The sequence below is a fragment of the Platalea leucorodia genome (assembly GCF_965183815.1).
Source record: "Platalea leucorodia genome assembly, chromosome: 4".
NCBI classification, from domain to species: Eukaryota; Metazoa; Chordata; class Aves; order Pelecaniformes; family Threskiornithidae; genus Platalea; species Platalea leucorodia.
This window is the reverse complement of record NC_138826.1, coordinates 102,054,745-102,072,601: the sequence shown is the minus strand read 5'-3', so window position 1 is coordinate 102,072,601 and position 17,857 is coordinate 102,054,745. Positions and strand designations below refer to the sequence as shown.

Genomic DNA, 17,857 nt, shown 5'->3' with positions numbered 1-17,857 from the left:
TTAAAGTATTTTTCCAGGTTCATACATGAAGATTTAAACTACAGTTTTAATGAAAACTTGTTTCCAAACTAGCTACTGTGGGTGGGCATGTGACTGTAAAGTAAAACAGTGTAAAGTTTCAACCATGACATCTGTCTTAGATGTTACTGGGTACCCAATAAAATCAAGGAAGATAACAGTTCAGCTATCTGAACAAGCAGCGGGTGAAAACATGCAGTTCAAGAACACACTTTCAAAGCAAAGTGGCAGAGATTTTTGGAGACGTTTATCTTTTCTGTTCCCTGAGATTATTATTCAGCCCACACAACCAGCAGAGTATTCTCTGGGAACAGAGAGCAACTTAGAGGAACATCCCAACATGTGCAAGACATTTTGTTCATCATGCTCTAGAGGAAACTTTCAAGACAAATAGGGAGCCAGCTATGGGTGGTCTTCAGAACTTGAAGAGGAGTGTGTTAGAGTAGCACAGCCCTGGAAAACATACCTATAAGGGTTAACAGATGCATTTACATCTGTACTATAAGTTCAGCATATGCGTGTGATAGTCGCATCCAACCACGTATGCTGGAGGGCTGCAAGTACAGCACGTTATAAAAACATAAGCTTCCTTCTCATTTCAAACAGCCGGCACACCAAGTTCAATGTCAGTCTGCATTTTTCTCAGGCAAATTGGGAAAGAAGAAATTACAGATATTTTCAGCCAAACAGCATACTAGCAAAACTTGGCCATTATTTCACCAGTTCTTACAGCCTTTAGGTAGCCCAAGGTAAGATATGAAATGTTCTTTGCTGTTACAATAGCAATGACTAAAAAGGAATGGACTGTAAGTGTCAAAAGCTGTAACACAATGCGACCCACATCTGTCAGCTGTGCTTATTTCCCTTTAAATCATAATTCTTCATGTCACATTGTTGAACAAATCCAAATCTGGGTACCTAGTGTACTAAAAGGTCATTAAAATATAAAATTATGACAAATGCAGCATGGAGTAGATTTCTGCAACTCATAAGATAAATCTCCCTGACCTTCACAAGAAAAAAAATCCATTTTTTAAGAGTTAAGGTTAAGGAGTTCATGCCAAAGTTATTTCATGTATCTGTTTTTGATTGTTGCAGAAGATGCACTTTGCAACTGCTCTCCTAAAATCAATATTGCTGACCTTTCAGACTGTGAACGCTGTCTAATCAAAGAAGGAGCCTTCTAATTTTTTTTTTTTAATTTGAACTGCTTTATGTGGATGCTGTCCATAATCTGTGAAGTCATGAATTAATGTTTATAGTCCTGATACAGTTGTACATAAAATGCCAGCATAATGATAATTTCACAGGGACATATCTGCTGCACTATTAGCAGCTCTCTATAGGACTGAAGAAAACCTGAAACATTTGTGCTAGTGCTGATCACAGATTCCAGAGTAAAAATAACTACCTCAGTCTGGACCATTTAACAAACCACATTTTCCAACTAAAATAACAGTGTCTGCATTTGTTAGGTTTTAACACCCATTCTAGGAACCCTATACAAAATAAACATGAGGTCAGGTAACCTAAGGACAAAATAAAATCTGTGGGACAAAGATTCCAAAGTAAATAGTGCGATTTGAAAATGTGAAAAGCACTTTTTTTATTTCTCAAATGCAGTTAAATTCAGATTTTCAGCAGAATCCTAGTAAAGTTCAAAACTGACCAGGAGATAACTTTAACACAGGGCAGCTGCAGTCCTAGTGTTCATTAACAGCCTCAGTCACTTTCATGAAACCCCACTGGCTCCTGATTTACGTGCCTGTACTGTAAAGCCTCTGACCCGATTCCGTAAGCCAAAATAAAATACGGTCTGTGCAGCAAACTGAAATCTCCCTGGAGTCACAGAGCAATGCCATGTTTCAGCTGAAGATTTCAGGACTCCTGTGTTAATAACACCACACTGAGGAGCTGGTAACGGAGATGTGCTTGCGCATATGCCGCTGTCATTAGATCACCCATTTGTTTGTATACAGATCTCAGACTTCCAAGCTGAGGCTAATTTTAGCTGGACTCAGATGATCCTGCCAGACTTGCTATCCCTCGCTTTGCTAATTATTGCTCAGCACTCTGCTCCAGCTGACTTACCTTTTTCACTGTCTGTGAATTACTGCCAGGGAGGAAGCAGTGAGTGTTGCTTGGGGAGACCTCCTTGTATCTTCCTTGCTGCGTTTTAGTCAGTTTGTTGGGTGCAATCCCATTAACAACTGCCGAAAGGATGCTGCTGGTCATGAGAGGAGCTAGGGTCTGGCAGAACAGACAGATGGCCACCACTATGGCCAGAAGGAAGGGGCGAGGGCGACAAAGCCTGCGGCACCTGGGGACTTGCCCACAAACCATGGCCTCTTTGCCGTCCTCACTTCACCCTTTGCCACATTGCAGATGCAGTCCAAGTAGCCACGTCTTGCCAGGGTAAAAAAAGTCAGGGGCACACTTTACCCAAACCTAGAGAGAGTCTTCCCCATTTCTGCTGCTGAGTGCCTTTGTGGTGCCCGGCAAGAAGTCATGGGTTCCCGAGGAGCAGAGGCTTGGGAAATGCCCTCCCATGGGGGTACGGGAACAACCTGTGAAAAAACAACAAGTGAGCAGTGGCAAGCAGCAGCGTGCCATGCGGTGTTCTGTAAGGAGCCGTAGCCAGCTCGCCTACACCGCGCGCTCGGGAGAACGGACCTGCCGGCAGACAGGTGAGAGGCAGAAATCTTCACCCCCTCTGCAGAAGGAACTACTCAGCCAGACAATAGTATCCAAGAAAGCAAGAGGTTAAAGCTTAACATGTCCTGTCCACAGCTGAAAAGAGTAAGAGAGTGTACCAACTTCGTGAACAATCGTTTGCTGTTTTTTTCTCTCTTGCATTCTCAATTCCCACTTTGTTTTTACAGTTTCCTTCATTCCAGTCCTTTTAAATTGCCTCCTTCCTGTCAGCATGCAGAACTTTCTCTCTAAAAGTGATCATTTATCTGAAAACTGACAGGCTATGAAGATTTTCGTTTGCATTTGTTTTGTCCAGATTGCGAGTTCAAAGTTAGGTTTACTTACTCAGTTCTTATCCTGTTAGAAGTTTTCCGTTCTCCTCTAATGGGCTGCTGATTAAAACCACTTGGAACAACCGTGGCTCATGATCCCAGCTCGTCTCACACACTCAGAAGGCAGGCACACGCAAATACACACGCCATCTGAAGCCAGTTGGACCACAGATTTCATATAAATAAAGGCTGGACTGCTCAGAGGGTGGGGCTAAACTAGCTCTGCTCTGAGCAGGCACCGGGTTTGGAGACGCAGCCTGAAATCTGGATGGGGAACAAGAGGTGTCCTTGCTCACACTGCATGCCTCGGAGCCACCATCACTGCAATTTTTAGAAAACTGCTGTTACAGCAATCAGTCGAATCGAAACAATCTTAATATCTCGCAGGCAGTAGAAATCTGAGCAGCACCTGCAATATTTTAATCCAGATTAGCAAAAATGTTATAAAAGGAAGCAGACTTACTTTGACATAAGCGTCACTGACAAAGCAGTTGTCAGTAATTTTCCATAGTAGATATAATATCTCATAGCAGTGTATAAATAAAACTTCTTACTGATGTCAAAGAGGGAAAGAAAGGAGGACGGACAAAAATACTCCAATGAAAGCACTTAGTATCTAGGCCACAGAAGGTCTTAGTTACTACTTCCCCCTGCTGACACAGGACATGGACAAGACAGATGGGAACAGTTGAGGAACTCTCTTGTCTTTATAGACCTAAACTTCTCATATAATCAAGTTATTTTAGCTAAAAATATCTGTATACAAGTCATCTATTTTATCCTTCATCCTTAGTTATTTTTGAAAAGAAAGACTTCTTCCTACACTGCCTCATACATAAGAAATGAGCACTGTTATGATAACTTCGAGCCAATTTACACAATGCAACAGCAGCAGCAGCAGCATTAGCAAGTTAGAGGCCTGTGTGCAGCAATGAAGAGTAGAGGATATATTTGTTTGAAGTGTTGGTGTTTATTCCGCTTTTAAATCCTTTTTTTTTTTCCCCCCATACTAAAACCATCAATTTGTGCATATAGGAAAATGCAGAACCTCAGCTGTCACATGCACTGCATTTTAGTTTTCTAAAATGGGGCTGTAGTTGTCTAAATGAGACTCCTGGGTTATCCTGAGCAGGAAGGGAGTACAAAACTTACCCGTACCCTCCCGTGATAGATGCTTGCCATCCACCCAGAAACTCCCATCTCTGCTCTCTGGAGACATGTTGCCCATGCTCCCTCCTTCCCAGCACACCAGCTCACATCCTTGGGCCCTGCTCCAGCCAGTCTGTGCTGCAGAGCCTCTGGCTAGCGGACGTCAGAAAACCACGGGTTCCCTGCAGCTGGCTTCGGGGTAGGTCTGTGCCGTGCAGTGGAGAGGGGTACCCAGGGAGCTGGTACCTTCAAAGGAGGATTGCAGAGACACTACCAGCCGGCCTGGGAGCCACAGGAACCCCATGAGCAGAGGAGGAGAGCATAGCAGAGTTGCTTTATTGTTTTAAGAGATTGTCCTGTGGTTTTTGGCATGCCCTGATGTCTGGGCCCACAACCACCAGCTGTGTGGGTGGCATTTGCATGGTTGTCAACTTCTCCCAAATTCTTATTGAGGGGATTTTAGTCAGAGCTTTATGTGCTATTGCTAGAAGACTTGATTAAACCCAGTTTATAAAGATTTGGATTGATGGTTGTGGATGTGGAGATCACACCCCCTTGCTAGAGTCCCACACTAGAACAAAGTAATCCTTTCTGTCCTCACCCCCTGCTCTCTCAGTTACTTTCAGCACAGCAAGTAACCATGCTCTCCCTCCAGCCCAGCATCATTTTCCCCTTTCAAGCTCATAAGTGGGGTCTTTATCCTCACATTTTCCCAATGTCCCAGAGCCGATTCATCCTTCCTGCAGCCCCAAAATCACTCATGGGCCCCAAGTCTTTCAGGACAAGCTGCCAACTTTTACTCATTTACTGTACCAAGACTGATACTGCAAAAATAGAGATGAAGGGATATCAGCAGAGGGCAGGCAGATCACTGCCTCCTGTGTACTCCTGGAGATCAGCCTTCTGTTCATCTGCTGTTCCCAGATGTTCCAAGGAGGAGCTGGCTTTCTCCCTGTGTTTTGTGGTTTCTTTTCATGACAATAGCATGTAATGCACATTTCTTAAGCTGTAAATACTTTTCTCAATCACAGCTAGAGTGCAATGAACATGATTCCTGTCATCTTTTGAATCAGGATTCCACCACATCTCTGGGCTTACGTGTCTACTGACTTATCAGGTCAAACTGACACTTCAGAAATTAAGCCAAAACTATTGCAAATAGAGACTAATTCTCCTGGCCTTAACTCATCACTTACCAAAAGGATATAAGTGGATAAAGAGTCAGGCCTCCTGCGTCCCAAACTCATGAGTCTTCAGTGCATAATATTCAAATAACTGCAGAACACAATTATCTGTAAGATCAGAAATATCCAGCTAGGTATTTATATTTGCAGGTATATGTACGTATTTCAGAAATCTTAGCAGAAAGTTGCAAATCTCCTCTTTCTGACACACAGAACAAATCTAGTATTCGTTTCCTATTTGGGATTCCCAGACCTGTTCCTTCCAGTGGCTGCTCCCACTGCATGGATTAAGGGCTCTCTAGCCTGCTTGCCTCTGCCTACTCCTTCCGCTTACTCAGGGCTGCTTTCCTGGATGCTCCCTGCAGCAGCCAGCTGCTGCCCTGCTCTGCATGAGGCAAGGTCCTGCAGGGATTGCTTCTGCCAAAACCAACCAGCCATGGCTGTCAAGAGTGATCTCCGGTCCTTGCAGCCAGAATCCCAGTTCCATCTGCATCTGGAATAGACTCTAAGTGTTTAAAGATACCCTGACGCAGGAAAGGTGAGAGGAAAGTCATAAGACTTGCTAAAAATTGCCAGGGACTAGGATTTGGAAGGACTTAGCCAATATGCCATGCAGGCATGTACTGTGCACCATTCATCATCTCACTGGGGTTTTAAGCAATCCAGCTCATATTCACACAGCTTCCATTTTACGCAAGTCTCTGTGTTTGTTCAGTGGTGAGAGCTAGTGGCCACTGAAGAATGATTTCCATGGTCTGAGTAGTGACCTGGACAGATATTTGCCAGGAGCCAACCAAGAAGAAAATACTAGGCACAGAAAATCAGCAGGAATTTAAGGCTAGCTGAATAGATCCATTTTATGCATGCTTAACTTCACTCAGAGATCTAACATGAATCATTCTGCAACTCTGAATAAAGTTAAGTCCAGATATAAGTGCAGGACTTGATATAATAAAAACCATTTTGCATCAATAATTTCACTATATTGAGGCTGCCAAGAAGAAAATATGTTTAAAAACCTATTCACATTTGCTCTTTTCTAGAGCAAGTTTCAAATTACAAAAAGTATAGCGTCCTAGCAGCCATTTCAGTGATGAATGAACTCACACGAAAAATAAGCTCAAACAGATAATTTCTAAATGAACTGATAGTCAAGTCCTTGTAATCATGTCTGTCATCTTCACAGTGCAAACCTATATGCAATTTTCATTGTTTATGGTCAACTCTTTAATTTCTTTTTTATTTTCCAGCATACTAAAAACTATGCCAAGGGCCATGAATTCTCACTAACTTCGAATATTGGATAAAAGCTTTATGAACAAAAGGCATTAATAACACTGTAAATATTCAAGCAAAACATCTAGTTAAACTGTGCTGGAGAAAGCCTGCTCAGCCGCACCCTCCAGGATTTTTCACTTCACCCTGAATTCAATCCAGATTGCAATTATGTCTGCAGAATCTTCAGTCCTGTGTGTGGTCCCATTACAAGCAATGAATGGGGAAGACTGGCACAGAGTGAAGAAAGTAGGAGAAATACGTTTCATTCCTGCTCTGCACATTGGAAGATTTGATACTACTGAAGTTTAAATTAATCCCAGCATAGTAAAAACCCAGACTCTCTCCCCTTTTCCCATTCATAGAACACTGTAAGCCTTAATGATATTGTAATTTTGTTCCACAGAGCACTCCAGAGAACAAAGATTCACATCTTAATCCTGCTTTGGCTCAGCTCTCTGATCTTGGCTCACAGTGAAGGCAGGCTAGCAGGGAAGATTCTGCAAATCTTGGAAAGCAAAACAGTTGATGTTAACAGGAGAAGAGTTTTAGGGGAGACTCCCCTTTTGGTTTTGCTTCTCATTGTTGTTCCATTTATTTAATATTTTGTCTTTATGTAAGAGGCAATAAATGATCTGGACTACATAAGCAGTGTGTTTACTTCTCTTACCGTAGGATTTACAGTCCATATATATGTATAGTCGATATATAGTCCATTTTAGATCCTTAGTCTGTAAATTTTATCAGTGTGCTAAGAGCTGTGATTGCCGGATGTTTTGCCCCAAGAAGGATGCTGTTAGGCCTGCAGGTCCACGGGCAGATCAGCCAGTCTAGTAATTCCCATTTCTAGTAATGGAAAGGGGAAGGTCTTACGTGCCTCTCTCTCCCCTGCCTTTAGTTGTCTCCATCTTACCCCTGCTCCTGCTCTTTCCTTCCTCTCTTCCTACCTTGTGGTGGTGCTCCTTAGATACTTGCATGAGAAAAAAACTGCGCAGGTGGGTTGGTTTTCTGCCAGGTGAGTCAACTGAATTGACTGAGAGGTCCAGCAGGCCCTAGTGCTGGTACAAGTTAAACAGCAGGAGAACATGAGTAAGTGAGGATGTAAGCAGAAGAAGGCAACAGGACCTTTTAGGCAGCAGCAAAGCTTGATACTCAGTTTGCCAGACTACTGAACCTGCCCCAGCTTCCCTGAAGTTTTAGGTAGGATCTGGGCCAACTGAGTTATTTGTCCAGAGGCATCTCTTTGTATCTCACCCATGATCTTCACTACTATCTTTTGGTAGAAGGGAGACAATGAAACACTGGTATCTATTTATTTATATATGTTAATAATATAGAAAGTTGCTTGACATGACAGTAAGGGAAAGCAGAGGAAGACCAAAGGCTTATGAAGATACTGGTTCCAGCTTAAAAGGCAAATTTGCATGTCAGGAGGAAGAAATAGATCAGTAAATTCTTTGCTTCTTCCTGTCTACAGTTATTCATTGACTCTTGACATAATCCCCTTGCAGCAGTTATTCTGAGATTACACAGAGATTTATGGATTTCGTAGCCAGTTTGATTGCTCAGACTCATTGGTTACTGCTGAGAGCTGAATAAGACTCAGCTATAATCAAAAAATGCCCAGATAGGCTGTACTGTACTGTACTGGGACACCCTCCCCAGACCAGGCCCTTCCCCTCCATCCCCAGCATCAGGTCAGAAAAGCTTCCACGAGGAGACATGGTAGAGAGGGGCAGCCATTGGCAAGCATACCAGTTTTGCGGCTACTGCAAAGAGGAAGGAGCAATCATCACTCAGCCAGGCTTCCTATACAGTGGGAATGTGTGAAGCTTGGAGTGAGAGCAACAAATGTGAAGGAAAGGCCCAGTCTGTAAGGGCATCTGACAGGGCGAAGAGAAGCATTTACAAACCCTGTTATTTCTAACATTTAGCATTCTGCATTTTCTCTGTTTTTTTTTTTTTTTTTTTTTAAGTTAATTGTTCTCATTTCTGTTCCAATAAACCCCAAATATAGAATTGAAATGTCATAGTCCTCCAGGCCCTATCACAAGGTCTTTCCTCTTCTTTTGTGTAAACGAAATTATTTCATTGCCGTGTTCCCTTTTCACTTTAGCCTGGCCTCATTACGTAGGTAACCAAGACTAGTAGAGTGTTGTTTTTTTTTTTTTTCTCCTTCTGTTCTACATTGCAAGTGGACTCAAAACAGTTCAGAAAATCAGGAAAGCCAAGCTAGCCAGAAAATTCATGACAGTCATCCCCAAGCACCAGTTTTTATACAGTTGCCCTCAAGTTTGGGAGCAAGCTCTGTTTCAAATAAACCAACTTTCAGAAGCTGAAAAAGAAAAATACAACTAGACTCCTCATTCCATAAAAACTCATCTTCCAATTCACTTTCTAAGTTCCTTAAACAATATTTTCTTCTGTCCTGTTACCTTTGGCTGCCTTTCTTCCTCTTCACTGCTCCCATGGTCAGGAACGTCCGTCCTTCCTTTAGCGGAGCGGTTGCTTTGCTGAGACCACTCATAGACTTTTGAATGACTATCCCAGTATCTCCTAGGTTCAGCAGTCCCCTGATGCTCTTTGGCAGCAGGGAAACAAATAGAAGTCTCCTACAAACAAGAAAATATCGTTTAGTATTACCTGTATTGTATACATATAAAACAAGGGTGCAATGCTCTCAGGTACCTACAGCTGTCTCTGTGTTGTCCTCTAGATGATTTAGTCTGTGCTGCTGCAGATGGTGTGCCTGCCATAACTGGAAAACAAGCTTTATAATTTTGGATCACGTTTTCCAGGTGCCAATCATTTCAGGCGTTCTGATCATTAAATTTTGGTTAGCCCCAGTACAGTAAATATCCATGCAAATATACAACTTAAACCACGTCATCGCCTCCACTGACTTCGGTGGATGAGCTCATACATGTGGGTGTTTTAGGCACAAGGGAATAAGAACTTGATTTTTTTGTATCCAAAGGCTTTGAACTGATGGGTATTTGTTTAACGGAGTTCCTCTTAGGAAGGAGAGTTTTAAGACAACCACATCACACAGAAAGGTAGACTAAATGCTCACTTGTGCCTCTCAAGGCACCCATACATCTAACCAGCCCCATCAAGACCAGCCGTTATTATATATACTAGAGTATATAACGGTTTATTCCAGTTTGTTGCATTCTTGTGATGCTGCCAGAATACACAATAAGGCAGTACAGAAATGTGTCACCTGGGGCACTTCACACATTGTGCACATATATGAGAAATCATTGTACAAGCAAATAGAATATGTGCAGATGCAAGACATGCTATTTTGCTGTTCTTACGGAGAAGCAGAAAAACATAATGGTAAACTTCTGAGCTTATCGATCTGATTATAACTATATAGTTTCTCTCACGAGTCCAGCTGCCGCGGCATGATTACAGCAGAACAAGATAACAGCAACCGCCGTGGCGCAGAAGTTACTTTAGAAATACCCTTAAGTACCTTACATCTTTTAAGCACTGAATTTTGACAACCCAGTCCACATGGTATTTCTAAAAATAAAGCTGAAAATTAAGTTTAACCATTTTTGCAGCTAACGAAGGCAAGGTGGCCAGAATACATATACTGAAGGAGGCCGGACAGAAAGTCCGCATTGCAGCTGGCATGTGGACTGATGAGTTCTTTGTGTCCTGCTCCACGCAGAGTCACCGCACTGCCTCTCAGCTCTGGTCTGTTGGATTGCACAGCTTGCTCAAAACACGCCTGACGGCTGTCGCACGCGGCCGGGAGGAAATGGCGTGAAAGCTGAAACCGAGGGAGCGACGCCATGCCAAACTGCTGTGGCACGGCTGGGAGGCAGCTGAACGTCATACTGTCAGGGGGTGATCCTAACCGTTTTGATTAAAGGGGTCATGTGTAAAACTAGCGTTCCAGGCAAGGGGCTGTTGAAAAAGCAAGTTTTAAGACAGGTATTTCTCAGGTCTGAGAGATCTAAAATGTTTTGTCGTCATTTTCTACACGTCATACCTAATTTGAGTTGTCCAGAGGGGCTGAAAAGCAAACAGAAGCATTTTTGTTCATTGTCTGATTACTGGGTTGTTTTGTTATATTTTTTAATTATGGAGGTATATTCTATGACTAGAGGCAGACGTAGATATTCTGAGGATTTGATTTTGCAAAAATTAAAATAGAACCAAAATATAACCAAATCGGAATTCCTCTGAAATACAGTGTGAAGTAGCTCAATAATATCTTATTAGTATTTTTAAATCAATCACTTTTTCCATATGACTATGTTTTGATGCACTTTCAAAACTAAAACATACTGAAGAGACTATGTTTTGGAAAATAAAGTAAAATCAGGTAGTGCCAACACAGAAAATTAATAAAATGTATATAAGGCTGATATAGCTAATTTACTTGTTTTAAGATAGATTTTAGAAAGAGAATTGCGGAGAATATTTGGGGTTGATTTGAAATCATGCCATCCTTAGCCAAATATGAAATCAGGTTACAGTTTTATAGTGTGTTGATGTAATTACAAACAATATATTTAGATGATTCCTTCCTTCATGAGTTTAAATATTACTGCTTAAGATTTCAACAGTAGGGAAAAGGAAAACTTAGAATCTTTTCTATTAAAAGGCTTGCCAGCCTCCATAAAGAGACATTCCCAGTACATTCCTTTCACCCTCTTAACAGAAGTCTTTAAGTAAATAGCTGTAGGTGAGTGTTTGGAAAGAACTTTCAAAATGAAAAGTACCTTAGAGTTGGTAAATCGTAACGTTAATGGAGATACTAACCAAAACACCTGAAAGTTGGATTTTTTTGTTTGTTTGCTTTTGAGAATCATCTTTAGTTTTCCTGTCCTGGGCTAAAAGTTCACTGAGATGTTTTCCCAATGCAGATTTTAGATTTTATCTATGTCTTACAAGAGCAACCAACAGTGTTATAGAAGAGGTGGGCAAAACTGTTCTGATGTGACTCTCTCAAAGGTAATCATTACTTCTGAAATCAGGACTTCTGTGTACAAAAGTATGCTTTAAGTCAGTGTCTAAGAAAATTCCTACTCTGAGTTAAAATGATTAACACATAATTTTTATTTGTGAAGGTAATTTTAAGAGAACTCCCAGCTTAACTTCTGTTTATTCCTCAGTTCCTTAGCCATTCCAAGAGTATTAGGCTATCAGGAAGAGCCCTGGGAAATGTACGGTGTACCTTCCTAAATTAAAATAAGGGGTTGGTCAATACTAGTGACTGTAGAACCATTACGTTTTCCAGACCTGACTAAGGAACACATGTTTTTATTGTCAGTTCATTCAACTATTGACTAATCCATCCATCTATAGAATGTGCTTTCTTTAAAAGCGTGAGATTAATTTAGCCCCAAATAACACAACAGAGACATTAAACACATTTTTAAATAATTTAAGTCAAGAATACCATAACCAGATGAATTCATCACAGCAGAAGCACTCCAACTTGTCACCTTTTCAAGCAAACCACATGACTGAACATTTATTAAAACAATTTTTAAATATGATGAGCACTTCTTTTTACCCACACACAGAAATAATGCAATTTTAGTTTCACCAGAATAAAAGAAAGCAGAGCTGTAAAAAACATTTCCTTTATCAACACAGGGAAAAATATTCCTCTACTTCTGACAAGAAAGGATTCCCTAATTCCATAGCACTTCCCTGACTGACCCCTTCCAGCACTTAACTACACTCACGCTTGCAAAGTTTATCCAAACATCTACCCCACATGTCTTTTCCTGAAAAGAAATAGTAAAACTTGCTTTGAAGTCATAGGGCCACAGTTTCGCAGGTGGAAACAATATAAAATTATTTTCGCATTGCTCCCCTATTTCTGTTTCACCAATTCTTATCTGTGCAAATGCAGTATAATTACTTATTCTTCTGTAAAGAAAGGCTTAGTATCATCCTAATTAAGAAAACAAAGTTAACTCTCAACCTAGGAAGTAAATCTCTGTTCAGCAACAAAAGTATACTTAGGATTCCCCAAAATTTTGGTTTTTTTATGAAAAATATACAAAGTGTAGCCGAACAACTGCATCTACTTTATTTAGTTTAAGAATCCCCTCTTTGTACTACTTAAATTTCAGTGCAACTTTTCTTAATTGGCAGCAGCCAGTTTCATAAATGTGGACATACAGATTTGATTCAATGTATATGGCGTTGCTGAATAAATATTTACAAAGGAAGAGAGCAGTCACAACACTCAGAAGTTTTCATAATATAAGGTACAAGGTACAAATAAGTATTAGCACTTTAAAAATGTGAAAACAGCTGTGGATCCCAACATTGTTCGTCATTTTCTACTGCATTGGGTAGATTTCTTGTACAGTCATGCGACAAGCATTTCTCTACTCTGGCTGTAATACGCTAGGCGTTTTTTTCAACACCGTCAGAATTTATTTTTTCAGTAGACAAAGGGAATACAGTTAGCAAACAGTCAAAGTCATGTTTATAATAAAGACTTTAAATGTATATGAAATAATGTAGGAAACTATTATTATTATAAAACATGTGATGTATGCAAGCACAAGCCTGTAAGTAATCATGCAACTTGTTAACAACTTCTGCACGCTCAAATAGCTCCTAAATACAAGATCTATCTAGAAGATATCTATCTGTTCTTTATAGAATATCATGTGAGTATAAAAGCGAGATATGGATTTGAAAGTGCTGGAGGAATATTACTGTAACTTGGTATAGATACAACAAAGAGTGACATTTTTCTTGGTTTAGTTACATTATTCTCAGAGCATTTCAGGCCGTCTTGGGAAGGGTAACAAAACTGCAGAGACAGTGTTCATACAGTGTGGCCTAACTCGAGTTATTCATGTATACCCTTAAGAGACTGAGTTATCCTTCTTGCAGTTCTGCTTCTCAGATATTTTTAGTGTAAGGGCAAAACTGAACCCTCTGCTGTCAAGGTGAAGGCCACCTGGGTCCTCCTTCTGTCACCTGTCACTTCTATTGAACAAGAAAAGTGCTCGGTCCAGGCATTCCAGCAGGATGAGGTGGGAGATGAAAACACTCGCCAAGAAAAGCCAGCTCGCAGTGGAAAGTACCTCCCTGGTGAGGGGGGACAGAAAGGGGAAAACAAACCTCAGAATTTCTAATCTTTAACGTGTGTGGTTGAGCAACGCTTTGCAAAGTTCAATAAAGAAGACAAGAATGCAAATTACTCTGTGCTGTTCAGAGAGACAGTCAACCCAGCAGGATTTCCAGAGCAGGAAGCATAAATGTATTTCCTCTTTCTTTTTCATTTCAGACCTAGAATAAATAAAACCTACAGATGAGGGAAAAATGTTACTTCTTCACAATGCAGACAGACAACACAGTTTACAAGGCAAAGACCACTTTTTGTAGTTACAGTGCTTAGCACATCGCTTCTCAGTTTGTGGTACAGCAAATATACCTCCTCATCCTAAAAAGTCACCCAAATGCTGGAGCATTGAGACGAAACTGAGAGCAGCTGCACTGCATAGTGCCGCAGGGTCACCTAACCCAGTGCCTGGTATCAAACAGCGCTCCGTGGCGTATGCCGGAGGGCTGTAGGACTGTCACAGGCACCCAGGAACACTTCCCTGCTTGCAAACTCTCTTAATTTCTAGTGATTGGTCTTTAGTGAGTTTTTGATCCGGATGTGTTACTTCTGCATTTTATGCCTCTGTGGGCTTTGGCCCCATTAATGTCTCAGTCACTGTTTACACCCACGTAAGCTATCTGGCCAGTTTTACAATTTAGGCATGCCATGTGGGAAAAAATGCTGCTCTTTTTTCATTTTGGACTGGCTACCTCCCCGCTACTTCTTCTATCAAAAGACACACCTTTTCCACAGCACCCCTGAATTTACAGATCCCTGTTACACCCTTACTGAGCTGCCTCTTTCCCAGCCAGAAGAGTCCCAGATAATTCAGCTGCTTCCCAGATGTGTTGTCATTACACAGCTTTGACTACTTTGATCCTCCTATTTGAGCCTTTCCTAGTTTTGCTACATTTTTGCAGCAGAGCAGACCAGAATTTTACACTATGTTAAGACCTAACTGTATCATCGATTTACACAGCATAAAACTGTTTTGTTTTATTCTTTGTCTCCTACTGAGTCATTCTTAGCACTTGTCTGACCCACTGCTGAGCAATGAGCTAATGTTTCCATAGAATTACCTAGATAACTCCAAAATCACTTTCTTACACAGCAACAGCTACTTCAGAGGCCCCAGCTGCAGGTAAATCGAGAATTATTTTATATTTACATTATTTTAGAAAATATTGAATTACATCTTCCATTTTATCACACACTTGATATCATGAGATTGTTCTGCTACTTTTAAGGCTTTGCATTTTTGTTGTTTTTGAGAACCTGACGTAAGTGCAAACATTGCTGGGAAAGTAGCACGGCAGGCGGTAGGCAATCTAGGAGACTCCTGGAGTGCATAGACGACAATTTCCTAAGCCAGGTAATAGACAGCCCTACCAGAGGGGACGCAGTACTGGATCTGGTGGTCACCAATGTAAGTGAGCTCATTGGCGATGCGTCCAGCTCTGGGGTCCTCAGTAGAAGGACACGGACCTGTTGGAGCGGGTCCAGAGGAGGGCCACAAAAATGATCAGAGGGATGGAACACCTCTGCCATGAGGAAAGGCTGAAAGAGCTGGGGCTGTTCAGCCTGGAGAAGAGAAGGCTGCAGGGAGACCTTACTGCGGCCTTTCAGTACTTAAAGCGGGCTTATAAGAAAGATGGGGACAGACTTTTTAGCAGGGCCAGTAGCAATAAGACAAGGGGTAATGGTTTTAAACTAAAAGAGGGTAGGTCCAGACTGGATGTAAGGAAGACATTTTTTACAATGAGGGTGGTGGAACACTGGAACGGGTTGCGCAGAGAGGTGGTAGATGCCCCATCCTTGGAAACATTCAAGGCCAGGCTGGACGGGGCTCTGAGCAACCTGATCTAGTTGTAGGTGTCCCTGCCAATTGCAGGGGGGATGGACTAGATGGCCTTTAAAGGTCCCTTCCATCCCAAAACATTCTATGATTCTATTTACCCCTCTTTAACTAATCTGCTGAGGAGCAGAGTCCTACTGGACTCCTTCAGCAGCCTCTCCGTGTTGGGAATATTGGTAATTTATTCCTTTACTCTTTATTATTCTATTTTGCAAACAGCCATGTAACATTAAGGGACCTCCACTCTTCAAACAGCACATAACTGTTTTAAAGAAACTTTAATAAGAGACCCTGTCTAAACGCCTTTGTGTAGACTGCATCAACCTGGCCTCGTCTACTCGGTGAGGCTTCCAAGAACTCTGCTGACCAGGAGGCAAGGACTCTGCCAATACGTAACTACTCACACTACTCGCTGCTTTGACACTGTCATCACCTGCTGAGCCTTAAGCTTCTCTCGCAGGCTTCCTGTTTAGAAGAAAAAAAGACCCAAAACAAAAGCATGTACAGGTTTTATTGCTCTACATCTTTGACTTACCTATCACATTTTTCATATTTGTCCATTTCTATTTTCTTAACTTAGACACAAAATACTAGTGTACTAATGAGGACAAAGGCAAGTTTTTCCCTCCTGTGAGTTCTCTCACTAGCTCCTCCATGAAAAAATAATTTATATTGTCCAATGACACAACGAACCAGTGTTCACACTTAGAAATGAAATTTTTATTTGGATTTGCAGTCTCTGCACCATCTTGGGTATGATTACCACCAGAGTGAGGGATTTTGCTATATATGGTCTTAATTCTCAATGGACTTACTTCTTCGCCCTAGAGACGCAGACATTCCGCCCAAGGGGAGCCTCGATTATCTGTTGCTTATTTAACTTCAATTCATAGCATGGCACCAGTTTCCAACAGAACAAATAGTTTGTTATCTCTATGGTCTCAACAGCCTCACTTAAAACCAGATATTCTAGTCCTCAAGTGTTTTTTTAGACTGTGATTTCCACAGAAACACACACACAATGCGTTCAGTTCCCAGTCTTAATGGAACCTTAGTTACACTGCTCTTTGCTGCTTATTTTCACCAATTTCTATTCTATTACCAAAGTCCATTTATCATCCATAATCACATTTTCCTTCTTACACATCTACTTTTACCCAGTTTATGAATTTAAAATGTCTACTTTTTTCATTTTTAAATGAATAGTGACAGAAGCCTGGTTTCGTTTTCATTCAGATAAAGCCTGCATTTTCAGCTCATGCTCCTATTGCTAATGAACTTAACTCTTTCTATTTCCTTGACACTATTTATAGTCATGCACTGAAACACTGCTTCTCTCCCTCTCTCCTCCTCTTCTGCATGGGTTTGGAAAGCTACCATGGTCATGATCTTCCAGCCTGACAGCCCAAAGAGCAACCCAGTGCTAAAGTAAAACCTTCATTCCAAAGGGAAAGTGTGGGTTTTTTTGTAGTGGAAGGAAGAAGGGAGTAATAATCTTAGGTTTGTTTGGTGCTGCTGCATGAAAGAGCTATATAGAGATAACAAAAGGAAATTGTCAGTGAAAGGAAATCCAGAAACTATGTCCAAAACAAGCAAGTGGGGAAAAAATATAGAAAATCTTTCCATTATATTCATGGTCAAGGGTCTAATCAAAAAGATCAGTTTTCTGGTCCTGTGCTACAACATTTACCACTCACGGATCCAACCACTTATGGGCCTGCATTTAGGCTTCCTAACATGATCCTCCCTGTTACCCCCGGGATTCTACCGCGGGATGAACTATTTCGCCCTTTCTTCTTTCCTGAACCGCGTGCTGGTTTTTACATGAAAACCACTGCCCAGGAATGAAAATGGCCGCTGCAAGACACACTTACCACGGTGTTCTTTTCCCCTCCCTATTTCCACCCATGCCATGAAATAGGAAGGCAATCCTGCCTGTGGATACCTCTCGGCATCACAGGGATTTTTTTTTTTTTTTAACCACATGGAAAAACAGAACTTTTGTGCCCATTTGAGCAGGTGTCACTGATTGTCTGGAGACGGACATCAAGGCAAACGATACTTCAGCATTTGCCTATATATGTATTAGTGACCCACCCACCAGAGAGGTGTCCTCCTGTGCAACGATCCTTCGCATGGGTCATGTGAAGCAATCTCTTATGCAAACTTAGCTACAGTCTTCTGAAACCATGTCAGGAACAAATCTTTTTTTTTGACAAATGTACAGAAAACATTAATTTGGGGAGTTGAG

The 17,857-nt window shown here is 41.4% G+C and overlaps 1 protein-coding gene across 1 annotated transcript in view; it reads right to left on the bottom strand.

Annotated features, from left to right (window-relative positions):
* CPED1 (cadherin like and PC-esterase domain containing 1) overlaps positions 1-3,166 on the bottom strand; it is a 156,999-nt gene extending 153,833 nt beyond the window's left edge. The window contains exons 1-2 of the mRNA XM_082309243.1: positions 3,058-3,166; positions 2,110-2,585 (exon numbers count right to left, since the gene is read on the bottom strand). Of these exons, the coding sequence (XP_082165369.1) occupies positions 2,110-2,361 (252 nt within the window). The 5' untranslated portion in view covers positions 2,362-2,585; positions 3,058-3,166. The remainder of the gene's footprint in view (positions 1-2,109; positions 2,586-3,057) is intronic.
* Positions 3,167-17,857: the final 14,691 nt, after the last annotated feature.